The following is a 17,068-nucleotide window of genomic DNA, read 5'->3' on the forward strand; positions in this document are numbered from 1 at the left end:
AGTAATATTTGTGACTTCCTTGTGTTGTAGGCATTGATGATCCCATTGCATGTCCGGCTGGTTCATACAGCCCAGCAATCGGCCTTCATGCTGAACACGAGTGTTTAAATTGCAGTGGTGGAGAATTTTGCAATACAACAGCTCTGACAACAACAACAGGACCTTGTAGTGCTGGGTACTACTGTCCACCTCGCTCCACCAATAAGGAAGAAGTACCTTGTCCGCCAGGCCACTTCTGCAAAGTGGGAACTTTTCATCCTTCACCATGTCCCTCTGGAACATATTCAAATAGCACTAAGCTTCAGAAGGCTGAAGATTGCACTGATTGCAGACCAGGCTTCTTCTGCGATGACGAGGGCCTAGTTGCTCCTAAGGGCCAGTGTGATGCAAGGTACTACTGTCCCAAGGGTCAAAATGTCAGCAATCCATTCCCCTGTCCTGCTGGCAAACATTGTCCTCGAGGAAGTGCTGAACCTCAGCACTGTGCTGCAGGGACTTTTGCTGAAAGTGAACGATCTTTCGTTTGCCTTGAGTGTCCGCAAGGCTTTTACTGTGTGCCAGAACTAGTTATTCCAGGTACGACATTTAATGTTGTCTTTCATTATTCTGTTTAGTCTCTCCACATTAAGCAGACATTGATGACAATAATTATTATTAACTAAATCTGCCAAAAAAAATCCATTGGATAGAACTCCTATTGTTGTACTCGCCCTCTCCCTCTCACTCAAAAAATATATATACCGGTATGTAAAGAACTATAGAACTCATAAAATTTAAACAACTTTCACCACAATGGGTATGAGCTTAAAAGCTCAAGATTTGTAACTACAATGAGAGCAGGTACTATTTCCTGTGTCCTCAGTCCCAATGGTATCTCAAGTTTAAATTAACAAATAGATTCCATGTTGCCGTGCGTCTGTTCAGTAATAGATCACAGATGACGTCAAAATGTGGTAAGAACAAAAAAGTGGCACACGAGGCGATAGCCGAGTGTGTCTCTAATAGATCATGGGCAAGAACCAATCAAATAATCCGTGAATAACTAGGGTTATTATATAATTTTAAATAGAGTGGTTTTTTGTATCCTTGAATCTCAACAGGCAACTCAAACTCAGCCAAACATAACTGCCCTGAGGGTTTCTACTGCCCCAATGGCACTGGAGCAGATTGGAAAAAGTGTCCTGCTGGTACTTATAGTAAGCAAAAGAACTTGGTACGCGAGCAAGACTGCACGCCATGCCCTGGTGGGAAATACTGTGGTGGAGCAAATCTAACCAAGCCCACGGGCAACTGCAGTGCTGGCTATTACTGTGTTTCTGGAGCTGCTTCACCTAATCCTTATATGACAAACTTGACACAGTGCCCCGCCCATTTTGAGCATCTCACAATTGGTGATATTTGTCCCCGTGGTTACTTCTGTCAAGAAGGGAGTCACATTTTCGAGGGTAAGCACATTTACAGCTAACAATCCAACACATACACAAAACATGGACAACAGAGAATGTAGTGCCGAAAACAAGTCCTGTAATTTGTTTAAAAATTAGTGCTTAATTTTATTGGCGAAGAAACTTTTTTTACAGGTTGAAATATTGAAAATGACTGGGCGCTAAATTATTATTATTTTTATCGACCATCCATACTAACAATAATGAATCCTGGTACAAAATGAACAAGGTTTTGAGGGTTTCTTTCTGCATCATAATGACAGAGTTGAGAGAAAAATTCATTTGGTATCATTCTCTGTTGCTTTTCATCTTGGCTAACACGGATTGCCTTTTCTCCCAATTAGCTGTTGCTATAATCCAAATGAATGCCATAAAATGGCAAAAAAACTGGAGGAAGCCTGGAATGAGTTTAAATTATTCCTGAAAACGTCTATTTTGACCACAGGTTTCTGTTCAAAATTTGAATGAACTTAACATTAACATTCCAGTAATTGCACAAAGCGCACTTGGATATTTTTCTTTGAACTGTTTTTTTCATTTGGAAAGGAAGAGTACTTGAAGCTGTGTCTAAATGGATGAAAACTTATTTTCAATAGGTTGCCCTGCTGGTTACTATCAAGACATGGAGGGCCAGTCGAGTTGCAAAGATTGTCCAAAGGGATTCTATTGCTATGCCAACTCCACAACCTTCATCGGCAATGAATGCCCAATAGGTTATTACTGCCCTGAAAGGACCCCTCATCCTTACTTCAAGCCATGTCGTCCAGGTACATACAACCCCAAGCCACTAGGGAATTCTTCACTGGATTGTTTACCTTGTGAACCAGGCTACTATTGTGCTGGGTATGGCAATGATAAGCCTACTAACACTTGCAGTGCTGGGTTTTACTGCCCTGGAGGAGACGAGGAATCAATGCCAAGTGCAACACAATGCACTCCAAGGCACTTCTGCAAACAAGGTTCTCACAATATGACCAAGTGTACCCCTGGCTTTTTCTGTGATGACTATCAGCTTCATGAGCCAAAAGAAAAATGTGATCCTGGTTACTATTGTCCGTTGGGATCAAGTTCTCGGCAAGAGATTGATTGCATTGAAGGTCACTACTGTCAATTAGGTTCTCCCGTACCACAGGCATGCCAACCTGGTTACTACTTACCGGGGAAAAATCACAAGAATGAGTCTGAGTGCATAGAATGCACGGCTGGTCATTACTGCAACAACAGTGGGCTTGCAGAACCTCAAGGGCTTTGCGATCAAGGATATTTCTGTCCACCGGGCCAATCGGCATCAAGTCCTAATGATTACCCCTGCCCTGTCGGGCATTTCTGTGTCAAGGGATCTCCTGTTCCACAGCGCTGTCCAAATGGCACATTTGAAACGAGCCAGTATTCACATTTATGTGATGAGTGCTTGGCAGGATACTTCTGCGACAACACAGCACAAGCAGTAAGCAATCTAACAGGTAGAGAGTGCCCCATTGGGCATTTCTGTCCTCGAGGTACGTCATTTTCAACGCAGCACAAGTGTCCAAGTGGAACTTGGAGTAACAAAACTCGGCTAGAGCGGGCTGGCCAATGCACTGAATGTCCACCGAGGTAATAAATTGTCTTACGATGTCTTACATGTCAAACCTCAAATAATTTCACTTTTGGATGCTTTAAATTTATGATGCACATTTGTAATCCTACCTTTGATTTTTTGTTTTTCCATAAACAACGGGTAAATTATTTTTAGTGAACGTTTTTTCTGCAGGAGTACCAGTTAGTAGTGGTTCCTTGTTATCTGAGAATGGATTTCTTGAGTATTGCACAAAACATTTTACACATGAAATACCTACTATCCGTAAGAAACGAATCCGTTTTAGATAGAGTATTTTAAACCATCACAATGTTATAAACTTAGCTTTCATGCCCCAAAGATTGCTTCAATTTTAAGCAAGTTAACTTTGATATTCAGTAGTATGCATCTATTAATGGTGCCCAGGGCACAATCATATCATCTACAAGAACCTATGATGATAATAACTCCATTTTAAGGTAACACAATAACATTACAAGGAAGTGTTACCCCTGTTCCTGTGGTTAAATAGCCATGGACATATATGCATTCGTGGAGTACCACAAAATGAAAATTTTATTTTAACATTGCTTTTCAGGTATTATTGTCGACAAGAGGGTCTATCTAAACCAGAAGCTTTGTGTTTACCAGGATATTACTGCAATGGCAGCAGCAAAGTTCCAAATCCATCCTATGCTGAATGCCCGATTGGACATTACTGCCTAGAGGGGAGCTACATCCCCACACCCTGCCCACGGGGATCTTTTGCAAACTCGAAGAGAAATCGAAATGTGTCTGATTGTAAACCTTGCAGTCCAGGATATTATTGCGATCCAAACGCTACCATTGTTGAAGAGAGAGAATGTGACCCTGGTTATGTTTGTATCTTAGGTGAGCCATTTGCACCCCTTACCTCGATGTTAAATTGGTCGTTCCTTTACTATCCCAAAAAACCTTTCTGATATTACTTGTCTTAACGACATGCAGTGCATTTCCTATTCTCGATGTTTTTTTTTTTGGAATGACCATTATGAAGAAAACCAATCAATCCATGAGAATGATCTCCTTTTTTTTCATTCTAGGCTCAACTAACCCACGACCGACACTCATTGAACAAGGGGGAAAGATCTGCCCCAAAGGGCACTATTGTCCCAAGGGAACGTCCCGTGAAAAAGCATGTCCAAGAGGTGAATACGGACCTGTCGAAGGTCTCAGTGAATGTAAAAAGTGTCTTCCTGGTTTCACTTGTCCAAACACAGCCATGATAGATTTAATTCCTTGTTCACCCGGTCATTATTGTTCTGGTGGCACTATGTTACCTGATGGTGAGACGTGTCCAATGGGAACATATTTACCATTTGAGAATAAGAGGTTTTTCAATGAGTGTCTCCCATGTCCTCCTGGCAAGTACTGTCAATATGCTGGACAAGCAAATGCCACAGGGCCTTGCCGAGCAGGATTCTTATGCAGAGGTGGTGCCAAATTCAATGCACCAAATGATGGTTACAATGGACCTTGCCCACCTGGGTATTACTGTGAAGAGGGTACAACAAACGGTACCATATGCCCAGAGGGTACCCTTAGGCCTTATGATGGAGCGGCGTCTCGCAATGACTGTCTACCGTGCACTGGTGGTAAATACTGTCTCAAACCGGGACTTCGTGTGGCTACCAGTCACTGCGCTGCGGGCTATTACTGCCCAGCTGAAGAGGATATTCGTACACCGTACCCTAGTCGCTTCCAATGCCCAAGAGGACATTACTGTCCAAATGGTACTACTAACCCATTTGGTTGCCACCCAGGGACTTACCAAGGAAGGATACACGAGGCTTCATGTGATATCTGCCCCGAGGGTTATTACTGTCCAGCCAACACCTCTGATCCATTATCTTGTCCAGCACATCATTACTGTCCAAATGGAACCCATACCCCGATTGTCTGTCCAAATGGAACATTCACTGATACCAATGCTTCCAAGCTTAGTAATGCAGATCAGTGCAAACCATGCGATGTTGGGCACTATTGCCAACTAGGTGTTATCACAGATAAATGTTCTGCCGGATACCTCTGTAAGATTGGAAGCCCCACACCAACTCCAGATGACCCAAAGAAAATAATTGGTCATTTGTGTCCGATAGGATTCTATTGTCCTGCTGGGGCACGAAATGGAACGGTTTGTAAGCCTGGACTAGTTATTCCATATGAAGGAGCCAGATCAGAAGCAGAGTGTCAAACGTGTCCTGCTGGCAAGATCTGTGATTCTGCAAGCTCAATTCCTCAGGATTGCACAGTTGGATACTACTGCCCGTACAACGATACTAAAAAGCCCTGTCCACGGCAAACCTTCAATAATGTGTCCGGTGCAACAGATATCAGCTTCTGTCATCCGTGTCCTGCTGGGTACTATTGCCGGTATGAAGGTATGAACCAGTCCACACTCTCACTACAAAAACGACTGATTTGTGGAATGAGCCCGAATTACTAAGTCGCTGTCCCACCCACTTTCCCTTGTAAATAGTTCAAATTCTTGAGAGGTGTTGTGTTCGACGCTACTTTTGAGGCCAGGGGACCTTTCTTGCACTCGAAGTAACAGCGAATCCATGGTTGTACTTGCGACCTCTTCACTGGGCTAAAAACAATTTTATCCATTTTCCCCCGGGACTCATGGTTTTGAAAGTGTATCTTTCCATTATTGTGGTTGTTCCGGTACACCTTGACGGCGGAAGCTGGCTACTGCTCACACCGTGGGACAGGAATTTCATCAAAATGTTTAACTTGAGTGGGCGGGCCTGTCACTCAATAGTTTGGCCCCATTCCACAGATTGGTGGTTTTCGTAGTAATTGCAAAACTTAGAGTTCTAGGCTCTATTTTGGCCAAAATAACACGATGCTCCAATGCCTTCTTCTTCATCTGACTTTCAAAATATAAACGACTTTCAATTTCAAATTCAGCTCTTTATTTAATAAAGGCAATTGAAATACAAGTTTACTTAATGAACAAAGAGAACAAAAACCAACAAGAAAGTTAAAAACAACAAAAAAGCGAAATGACAAGTGAAATGATACTTACAAACCTACGTAACGCTCAATCTCGACCCCAGAGCTCTTCTCTTGAATGAGGGAGAGAAGAGCTCTGGGAAACACTTAAACAAACTGCCTTCTCATTGGTTTTCGTGAAGAACAATCAAAAGCGTCTCTAATTGGTGCATTCATGTTAGCACGAGGAGTGCGCAGGTGCCGTAAGGTTCAAATAGCGAACCAGAATGAACTCTGTACAGATAAACGGTGAATAAGTACTGATAGAGCGATTTTCGTATGACCTTGAAAAAGTATTTGTGATTTGTTTCACGGACCAATGTTTGGCAAGACTAAAACAAAGTTTCTCCTTTTATGCGTAGTAAACATTTCAATTGTCCAATCACATTACTGCATTTCATATGACGTCAAAGCGAAATGCAGATCGCTTTCCAGATAGTTCCATGGAGAGATGACGTTGTTTGCATCCGCGTTCGCTAAGCTAATGAAAATTCGCGCTCGTTTGTTTTTGTTCGATAAGCCAATTAAATGTTTTTCATTTTTGTGTATGTTCAATTTTACGTTTATTTTTCAAGGTCATATGAAAGTCGCTCTAAACCAAAACATATATCGTATTTAGAAAGAAAGCATTGACCGAATCATGATTTTGAAAACGATGAATAAACTTAATCGAACGCAAGGGAAGAAGATGTATGAAAATCAGATAAAATTCTATACTACACCTACAAGTCCTCAAACACGGGAAAGGAAACCTATGGATCACGATTTCTGTGTACACTTTTTGTGTAGTTGGAACTATCTTGATTCGAATTTAATTCTCAAATTTAAATCTGACTTAACGTGAATATTTCTTTGCAGCATTGTCTGATTATAGGACCTCTCCGTGCCCAGTTGGTCAGTATTGCCCAAATGCTACAAACTATCCAATTCCCTGTCCAAATGGAACATTCCGTGATACCACAAGAGCTCGCAATATATCCGAGTGTCATTTATGCCCCGCTGGGCGCTTTTGTCCACTCTCCAACAGTAGTTTTTATGGATACGAATGTCCGAATGGCACATATTGCCCTCCTGGAAGGACTGCACCTGCTGTTTGCCTTGCTGGTTACTTTTGCGAACAAACCAAATCGCAAATACCGTGCCCTGAAGGGTATTACTGTCCCAAGAGATCTCCTGCGCCTATATCTTGTCCTGAGGGATATTACTGTGATCCGGCCAATCGATGTTATAATGATTCATACCATCAAGATGCAGGGCCCTGTTATCCAAATATTTGTCCATTAGGTAAGTTTAAGTGAGCTGCACCTTTAGCAATTGAGTCTCCTACTGCGAGAAAGGGCAACTAGCAGGCCAGATATTATATTAATAGTAATCGATCCATGCCTGAACTGACGTCACAAGTCGGCTTGGACTAAGTTTCCCCTAGCATTCTGTCAACTTGAATGAGAGAGCACTTCGTTGCGCTTATCGAAATTGGGTCGTATCGCATTTCTTGTAATCCTGAACATAACTGATTTTCAAAGCGATTTCCTGGATGAGAAAAAGTGCCCCCTTTATGTGATCTATGAATTCTGAGTGGAACAAGATGTCTTCGTGTTAATATTGCCATCTTTGCATCTTGACAGGTTATAGACACAAAGACGATGCCAAGGGAAAGAATTTTAACGAAACGTGTGAGATCTGCAGACCTGGTAGCTATGGTAGTGAACCCAACCGTGCATTGTGCAGGGTCTGCAGAGGAGGGGTTATTTGCTTTGAAGGTAAAAACAAAAGGTTCTTATAATTTAGCCTGAAAAAAGTATGTCTTTGAAAGACCTAAAAGACACGGTATCATTCATGGGATTTTTCTCTTATCAGAACAAGGAATAATTCAATGGACTTGTTGGATTTTCCTGGCAAGTTGTTTCCTCCAGATATATGCCGGAAATCACCTGCTTCCATACATACAAGTAGGACACAACATGAAGTGATTATTGAGAAGGGAGTGCATGAGTAATAAAAATCACTTCATGCAAGTCTCAAGCTTATATAGCTTCACACAAGTGCTCTAATGGTTTAAGGAACTGTAAATGGCATCCGATCCAAGCGAATCAAGTCACAGTCGCCCCAAGGTCACAACGCGACTTTGCAATACATGTGATAAGAGAGTTTAATAGTAAAAGGGGTTAAAAATGAAGTCAAGTTGAATAAGATGTCCTTTTCTTGCAATAAACTTTCCCTACCTTAAATATGTGTCGTTAACTTCTATTTTCTGTCGATTCATAAGCCATTGTAAGGCCATTTTGTCGATATAGTCATATGAGTACTCGTGTATACCCTCGTTTGTATGCATCGCAAAATCGCGTTGTGAGCTTGGGGCACCTGTGATCAAGTCCAATGTTGTTTGTTTCGATTGGCGAGGAAAACCCGAATATTCGGAGAAAAACCTATGGGAGAAGAGTAGAGAAGCAATAAAATTAAGCCACAATGTCGTTGACGAGGCGAGTACTTCCATTTTGCTTCCGAACAAGTCGCAGTTTGACTTGAAATGCGTGGAGAGCTTGGCTCATCCCATCGTAGCCATTCTTTTATGCAGTCTCTCTCTCCCTACCGGATCATGTTCTTAAATATGCTCAACATTAAATTGGATTAATTGGGATTGGTTCGCCTGATTCTTGACCTTAAAACCTCTCTCCAACAAGTTATGATGATAATAATTACATTTTTCTTCAAGTCTCAAGGTTACAGCTGAGAACTTATTGGGGACAGTACAAATCAACTTAGGGAGGCGCAAGCCAGTCTTAATACTTTCAATAAACTGTACCGTTTGGAAGGACTGGATCTTCCCAAATGTTTCACGTAAAGGCAAAGTTATGTCAACATATGAAACACCAATAATCGATCGCTTAACAAGACTCAATCATTAATGTTACACATTATGTTACCATGGCAACAAAAGAGGCATCTAGAAATGCCCTATATATTTGTTTTAAGTGCTTATATCTCAAAAACGAACTTTGTGACACTCATTTTTTTGTTGTTGAAGAGTGATTAGCAAACTAAGATAAAACTCTCTGCAATGTTAAAAAAATTCTGTGGAGCAGATTCATAGCCTTCACAAATGGAAAAATAGAAGGTGGCTCTTAATCCGCTCCACATACCATTGCATCCATAACATTGTCGTTAAGTGAAACAGTGTTGTAGAGTAAACCCACCACCACCACCTTAAAACGAATAAAACGAGAGGGATTGCCCGGGGAAAAACGAAACCAGCAAAACTCAACCCAGCTATGGCGCTGAGTTCGGAAAGCGATCGTGAGCCACATTAGGTAAAGGCGACTTCAACGCTCTGCTTCGACTTCTGATTGGTTTTTTGCGTTGTTTGGGCTTGCTACGATGAAAAATGGCTCTAATGCAGTTGTACTGTAAAAAAATCGAATTTTTTTTTCTTGCACAGGGGCCATTACAGACAATCCTGGTTTGAATGACTCTTCATACGGAGTGAACAAAACCAACTCGTACCTATGTCCAGTGGGACACTACTGTGAGAGCGGTGATACACTACCCAGAGCATGTCCCAATGGAACATACAATGATGCGCTAAATGCTTCGCATTCAGGACAGTGCAAACCATGCAAGAAGAATTACTTTAACGACAAAATCGGGCAAAAGGAATGTAGGCTGTGTGGTGAGGGTACAGCGAAGGAACAAGGAACTGACTTGTGCAGTTGTGAAGGACAGAACCGCATTTTCAAGGTAGGTGCGAAATTGAGCGCCTCGGTGCAGGTGTAGAGTTAGCTGGACTCCTGCTGTTTCAAGGGACAATTCACTGAAAGACATAGGCCTTACATAAAATAAGTATTTAAGGCGTGACGGTGCCTGCTATAATTGTTCTTGCGCAAACGTTCTGCGCATCTCGAGATACACGGATTTCCTATCCGTGATGCTTACTAATACAGGGATATTTTTGCGCGGTTTAAAACTATCCGGAGAAAGTAAATCTTAGTAAGTACTCTTAGTATCCAAAACGAAAATTGGGGGTAACCATGCATTTTTGAGAGATAATTAAGCTTCAATTTCAGAAAGAACGCCATACATTGCTTTGTATTTTAAAGCTTTTTACAAATATTATTCATGAATTATCTTTGAAAAATGCGTGGTTACCCCCAATTTTCTTTTTGGATTTCAATAACACTTGTTAAGATCTACATTTCCTGCATAATCACACACCGGGGCAAAAATATCTTTAATTAGTAGGCACCGTCCTTAAGCCTGGCTTTCACAAGCCACGCAAGCACAGGGCAAGCACAAGAGCGTTTCACCGTGAAAACGGGGTTGACGGAAGCACTTGATAAGCACAAGCACAAGGAACAAAATTTTTCCTTTTCCTTGTACTTCCGCTTGCGCTTGCGTTGCTAGTGAAAACCACTGACCTTAACCACTGATGGATTGAACATTGCGCTAATGGCTTGAGTATTTGTATCCTTAGCCAACGTCATATAAATGTGAATGTGAGGATGGTTACGAATCGATCAGTGAAAGTCGAGATTGTGTTCAGAAGACCTATCCAATATGTCCTGAAGACACTTGGCGAAATGACCAAGGCGAATGCTGGAATGCTGTTCAGTGGGAGGACTATTGCAACACCACGGTATATTTTTTACTCTTAATACCAAGACAAATTCCCCCTTTCTCAGTTAGTGACGGATATTTTTTGATATCAGTTTTCTTTCTTTTTTTTTTTTCATTTTCTCCTACTTACGGCCATTTCTTCTCTCTAAATTGTTTTGCTGTATATTTAAAAACGGTCAAGCCCTCGTTTAAAGTTTCTTAAATTCCCTCATCTCTCTTTCTCCGTCTTCTTAATTTGCTACCGTAGCTCCTCCACGAGATTAGCCTGTTCCTGCTTGTGATACTGACCTTCTCTAATTTCCAGTGGTTTTTAAAACAGTATTTTTCTATGAAAATTCACGAATTGCTTGGTAGGCTCAAAGCCCAAAAGAGCGTTCGCGCAAGTTTTCCTCTCGCGAAAAGAGAGGAGAGTCATTCAGTCTCACCATTTGTTTCCTTGTTTTTCCTTTTTTGATCTCACACAACTAGTGGATTTTTCTGCTGTTCATATTGTCATTTAGACATTATCTGCATGTAGAAGTCTATTCTATTTACTAAGATCTAATTACTAAGCCTCCCCTCTCTCCTCAAGGTCCTTATGTTGTGTTTTGTGCACTTCCTTGCATCTCCCCCGTTACACGTCTCAGTTGTTCAACATGGTTACGCCATCATTTAACGCGTATACAAACGCTTTCTTTTTAAAAGTTAAAACAGATTTGATTGTAAACATTGTTACTTTTTTGTTCCATTTGCGTTTCCATTAACTTGATGGGATTCTCATATTTTTTTTTGACCAGGGATGCGATGAGCGGGGCTCTGTTGGCTTCGTTGGTAACCTGGCTGTTTGTAAGTGCAGGGTGACAAGCACTGATGACATCTGTGATAGAGAGTGCAGAATCAACCAGAGACGACGCCTTCAACTTGATTGTTCCGATACACCAAAACTAATAATCAATCCAGCTGTTGGACAGGTGAGTATTAAAGGTAACAGCACCTGGGTGAAATATACTTCAATGTCATTCACCAATTTTAACACCTTCTGGTGCGTGGAAACAGCACGTCTAGAAAGTATTTTCATTCGCATAAAGCACAGTAAAGAGGATTATTGGGAAATTGTAGCAAAACTTTCACCCAGGAATGTAGATGATGATAGCTAGCCAAACAACCTGGCCTTGGTTGTTCAAAAGGTGGATAACGCTATCCACCGGATAAATCACTATCCTGCGGATAAACACCAGTAAAACCAATTGAGTTATTCAATGGATAGTGATTTATCCAGTGGATAGCGCTATCCACCCTTCGAAAAACTGGGGCCTGGTTATTACCTTGTTGCCTGGCAGGTAGCTGTCGCGTGCTTCAAATAGAGCAGGAGTGCTTATAGGTCGTTTTCACTGTCAGGCAACAAAAATAAATTATAAACCGTTCAATGAAAAAGGGAAAGACAACGAAATGTTGTAAAAGACTAATATATATACAACTTCTTAAGTCTGTGTGGTACACCATTTTTCAGTTATTGACCGAAACGTCCCACAAAACCTTTAAGAGCTTTGCATGGAGGCCCCATTTTGGTGTGCCAAAATTGTGCACCAAAATTGCCTCCGGAAATCAACAAAAACATTTGCAATTCGTTTTGCCATGAAAACGCGTTCTTTTCACTCGGAACTGGTACACATACGCATCAACACAATCTCTTAAGACTTAAAACGTTGCAACTGTTGAAAGTTAAAAGGAAAGGCCTTTTTTTCCAACGAAACTGCCACTATCTGGATGTCACGCAAGGCGAAATTCGGAAATTAAAAATGCTGTATTTTCAAAAGGAAAAGGCGCTGCGGCTCTCAAAACTTGTGAAAAGATTTAAATCTAGATTATCTTCAAGTTAGTGCAGGCAAACATTTCGCAATTTTCATTTTAGAATTTAATGACGCCACGTGAAAAGCGATCTATACATACTTGTATCGTTTTCTCAACAGCCTTTGGTGTTTAATCTTTCTCAACTGTCCAATGTTCCAAATTTCCTTCAAACCTTTGACTGTGCTGATGGTGAAGGGTCGTTCTTAAACCTTATCGCCATGCAAGGTAATTTATTATCTTTTTGTAATTTTAGATATCACAGCTGACTAGCTGACCAAAAGAGAATGAGGGGAGAGAACACATTCCCTTGCTACATGGTAGTCTTTATTTTAAGCTTCGCGCCATGCTCTGAAAGTTATTTTGGTCTCGTGCCCATGGTCGCGCAGCCACAACGAACCATTCAGGTGTCTTGTCTGACCACGGGCTAAATTTAGATTGAAAAAAATTATTGGAAGAGGTTCATGTATGGTGGATGAGTTCTCTCCCTTCATCCTTTCTTGAGATGAATCTGTACATAAATCACGCTCAAAAACGTATTCTCTAGTCCTTGTGCTAAAAGATTGGGAACAATTACAGAATACCAGTACACAATTGTTGCTCTAAAAGGGAACTTTTAGTCACTTAAATCGGCATGTTCACAATAGTGCATTCAATCGACTGCCGTTTGTGGACACGATCTCCAAATAGGGAGCTTAAGCACGCGCGTTATTGAGACGCGGACGTCAACCGGAAGAGAACATTTCGCGCGCTAGGTCAGTGGTGTCTCCCAGATTTTATGCTAATCATCTCTAATGGAGAAAAGATACTTAGCAATGTAAATGTGGTTGTGTGAAGACAAGTTAAAAAGGAAAACAGCTCACTTCCGGTTGCCGTCCGCGTCTCAAACACGCGCATGCTCAAGCTCCCTGTTTAAAACACCCCGAACGTTTTGTAAAATGATGCCATCTGCCTATAAGGTTTTGAGAATGCGGGTCTAAAGTTTGCCCCGGCGTTTCAGTAACGTTGCTCAAACAGTTAGAATAGTCTCTCTGAAAAAGTGCATCAGGTGAGCTATGATCATGGCAGTTACCGTCGCACCGGCATCGCGAGGTCACGGGTTCAAACCTCGTTGAAGTCCTGAATTTTTCAGCCTTCTCTACGCAATTGCCACAATTGCCTTCATAACTGCGAGGATCATAGCTCACTTGATTTCATATCCGCAGTGCAATGTACATGTATGATTCATTTCATATATCATGTCGTCCATTGAAATAGTACAGTATATAGCCTCCAACCGACGAGTAGCATTCAAATCCAGGAGTTCAGTGCATAACATTGAAGCACATTGTCCGTGAAATCTTAAAACCAAAAGTCACATGAGCCTTCCTATGTACAATTTACATGATCAAATATGGTCGAAGTGTCTTCCTGGACGAGGAAAGCCTCGAACAAATGTTGCCTCACAACTGTGGGGCTTACGACAAATAATAGACCAATTTCGATATATTAAAATTCAGTCCGAAACAAAAGTCATCATCTCGAGGCTCTGGGGAATAAACTCATACAAATCCTTATACATTTATTCCCCAGAGCCTCGAGATGATGCCTTTTGTTTCGGACTGAATTTTAATATATCGAAATTTGTCTATTTTTACTCATATAATATTAAATAAATCCGACAAAAGTGATTTTTATCACAATTGCTTGTATTCTCGCAATCTGATTGGCTAATTTGCCGTTGTCGGTAAGAGTCTATGCTCGCGTCGATTTGTCACGCAATGTAATTTCAGGAACGCCCATGTTGGGAAATAAACCAATCATATTGCGAGAAAGTTATAGACAACGCTTGCTCTTTCTTTGTGTCGTGATTTTGGTCACGCTCTGAAATTAAAACTTTCTTTGGCGTTGAATATTGTGGTGAAAAACAAATCAAAGTGGTTCAGCGTTGTCTGTACTCTTATCGACTACGATATTCTTCATCACAGCGGTCAAAATTTGTCCATAACAATTTGACCACTGTGATGACGAATATCGTTGTCGACTAGAGTACAGACAACGCTTAATCACTTTCGATTTGTTAAATTTATGTCATTCACAAGTGTGAGCGAGTTGGTTTGAAATCAGGCCACAGTTATTGGACCGTTGGATTAAGCTATCCACTGGACAGATCACTTAGTGCTGCAGTGCAGATAATGAAATTGGTTTTCATAGCGGTGGTTAGTGATTGATCAGGTGATAGTGCTATCCACCACTTGATCAACTGAGGCCTAGTTTTAAATGGGACTGGTATTGACTGATAATATTGTGCTGACATCCGACAGATGGTAGAATGCAAGGTGCATATGATCCAGATAGTGAAGGCTTTGAAGCACTTCTGAACGATGCGATTTTGCAAAGTTCTCAGAGCTTAAACGTGTCTTCGAGTTCAAGACGGAGGAAAAGAAGAGCTGTAACAGATTTGGAGTTCAGGGGTGTACCAAACCCTACAGTATGTCTTACACATGGCTCTCTCATGATGTGGAGAGTGCGTAATTCAGATTACCCTGTATATGACAAAACTAGTTTGTTCAACACCAATCCGTCTTTTGATGATGGACCGTTTCAAGAATTAGAGGAAAGACATCAACTGGAGTCCACAAAGTTTGAACTGTTTGCCTACAAGTTTGACCAAGAAGGTGTCTACGTGTTCCATTCAAGCCAAAGACCAGAAAATCGAATGGTGAGTTGTTAAATGAACGAATCTGGCCTCAAAAATACATTGTATGATAATTGAGATTTGTTGATTAAATGGAAAACAACTGGTGAATTTTATCTGTTGGATTTGCTTGGAAGATCTGCACAAAGGCTGAGAAGAAGCTCTTTCTTACGTGGATTTAAAGTGTCTGATATTTGAAAGGATGACAGTCAATGGTTCTATTTCACGAAGCTTACACCTCGCGGCTCAGTAGCGAGGGATAAATTTCGATTAACCCCGTAGAACACAGAAGTGTTGAAACATTGGATCTCTGAATGACAACTTACTGTGTATCAGCTATGAGAAGACGAGTTTTAAATATTATAAACATATGAAAGTGTTCACACACTCATATAGACAAAAAACATTTGAAAGTGATAAAACATTACCATATTGTGTAAAAATTGTAAGAGACGCCTAATTACACCTATTGAGTGTCAATGGCTTAAAAATTCGTCAAGTGCACGTCCTTTAATCGCGTTCTTAAAAACATTGAATGACTCTATGAAGTACTAGTACGACCCAATCTCGTCACCAGAATCTCGGATCTTTTTTCTTTGCATATGCTGCTTCTCTCTCTCTCTCTCTCTCTCTCTCTCTCTCTCTCTCTCTCTCTGACGTGCACAAAAGAGAAGAACTCTGGGGTCGAGAGTGTAGTACGACCTCGATTATGAACATGCGCACTAAGTTTGAAAGTAATGGTTACTCCAGTGTAGAGGTCGCTGTTATTACAACGCCATCGACCTCTTTATTCACTTGCTTTCATTAATTTTTTGCTTGATTATCTAATAATTTTGATGTCGACTAATTGTGTTGCAGCTTGTCCGTGTCATGGCCAAGGGAGCTCAGTGTGCTGACGATGGACCATTCTTTTCGACCACGCCCAGAGTTGTAATCCAGAATGGCATTGCTATCTCCAGGGATATTGTGATTATGCCCGACTGGTTGTTGATTGGTGCCATGTTAGGAGGCTTTGCGGCCTTGATTTTAATTCTTCTAATTGGCCTGGTAAGATATTAGCTGAGTCATAAGTTTAAAAATGCAAGGCCTTTTCCAATGAAAAATAGTTTTTGATTGTGAGTCTTCGCACATTGCCTCAATTCGATAAAAAAAAAAAATTGGGTTTTATCAACGCAGAATTTGCATAATAATAAAGTTTAGTTCCCAGCAGAGAGACAGGTTATTGTTCTTGCCATCCAACATTTCCACCATGACGTCACATGGAAACCAGCAATTATGTGGATGGCTCGATACCCAAGGAAAAAACAAAAGACAACAATTAAAACAATGACTTAGAACGTGCTTACAATACCAAACAATATCAGGTTACGAGAGCTGATATATTACTGATTGTTTGAAGTGCAGTGTCTCAGTTCTACTTCTTTATCTCTGGTCTAGCTTGTCTTCCGTAAACACGGGTGGAAGAAAGTAACGTTTAAGTTCCCACGCTACAGGGTCCTGGCCCAAAAGTACAACTTCGACGATTATTCCTCTAAAGGCTCCACAGTACACCCAGTGAAAAAATATCACAGAAACCTGGAGGGAATGAATCAGTATGCAGACGAAGGTGCTTTACAGCAACAAGGACCCCAAGGTTTGTAGGGACATAACTGCGTAGAATTTCCCCCAAAACGCCACCAGGATAACTTTCAAAGATTTTCCTAACAAGGACCAACAGCAACGTCATGCGGAACAAACATTAAAGGGAACCTTAGAGGTTATCCATAAGGAGGACGTTTTCTAATTAATATATGTGATCAATTGCGAGAAAATCTTATGAAAATACATTGTAAAACCTTAGAAAATGTTAACCTATTTTAACAAACTTTCTCTGTTAACTTTTAAAGTGTAAAAACCCTCAATTTCCCCTATTAC

At 41.0% G+C, this 17,068-nt stretch overlaps 1 protein-coding gene across 1 annotated transcript in view; it reads left to right on the forward strand.

Annotated features, from left to right (window-relative positions):
* LOC137983612 (uncharacterized) overlaps positions 1-17,068 on the forward strand; it is an 85,799-nt gene that overhangs the window by 45,525 nt on the left and 23,206 nt on the right. Inside the window, exons 36-49 of the mRNA XM_068830760.1 lie at positions 31-576; positions 1,101-1,445; positions 2,042-3,041; positions 3,602-3,894; positions 4,086-5,423; positions 6,898-7,323; positions 7,665-7,799; positions 9,476-9,774; positions 10,508-10,669; positions 11,427-11,600; positions 12,600-12,705; positions 14,781-15,178; positions 16,013-16,201; positions 16,592-16,787. Of these exons, the coding sequence (XP_068686861.1) occupies positions 31-576; positions 1,101-1,445; positions 2,042-3,041; positions 3,602-3,894; positions 4,086-5,423; positions 6,898-7,323; positions 7,665-7,799; positions 9,476-9,774; positions 10,508-10,669; positions 11,427-11,600; positions 12,600-12,705; positions 14,781-15,178; positions 16,013-16,201; positions 16,592-16,787 (5,607 nt within the window). The remainder of the gene's footprint in view (positions 1-30; positions 577-1,100; positions 1,446-2,041; positions 3,042-3,601; positions 3,895-4,085; positions 5,424-6,897; positions 7,324-7,664; positions 7,800-9,475; positions 9,775-10,507; positions 10,670-11,426; positions 11,601-12,599; positions 12,706-14,780; positions 15,179-16,012; positions 16,202-16,591; positions 16,788-17,068) is intronic.

The sequence above is a fragment of the Montipora foliosa genome, chromosome 13 (genome assembly GCF_036669935.1).
Source record: "Montipora foliosa isolate CH-2021 chromosome 13, ASM3666993v2, whole genome shotgun sequence".
In the NCBI taxonomy this organism is placed as follows: Eukaryota; Metazoa; Cnidaria; class Anthozoa; order Scleractinia; family Acroporidae; genus Montipora; species Montipora foliosa.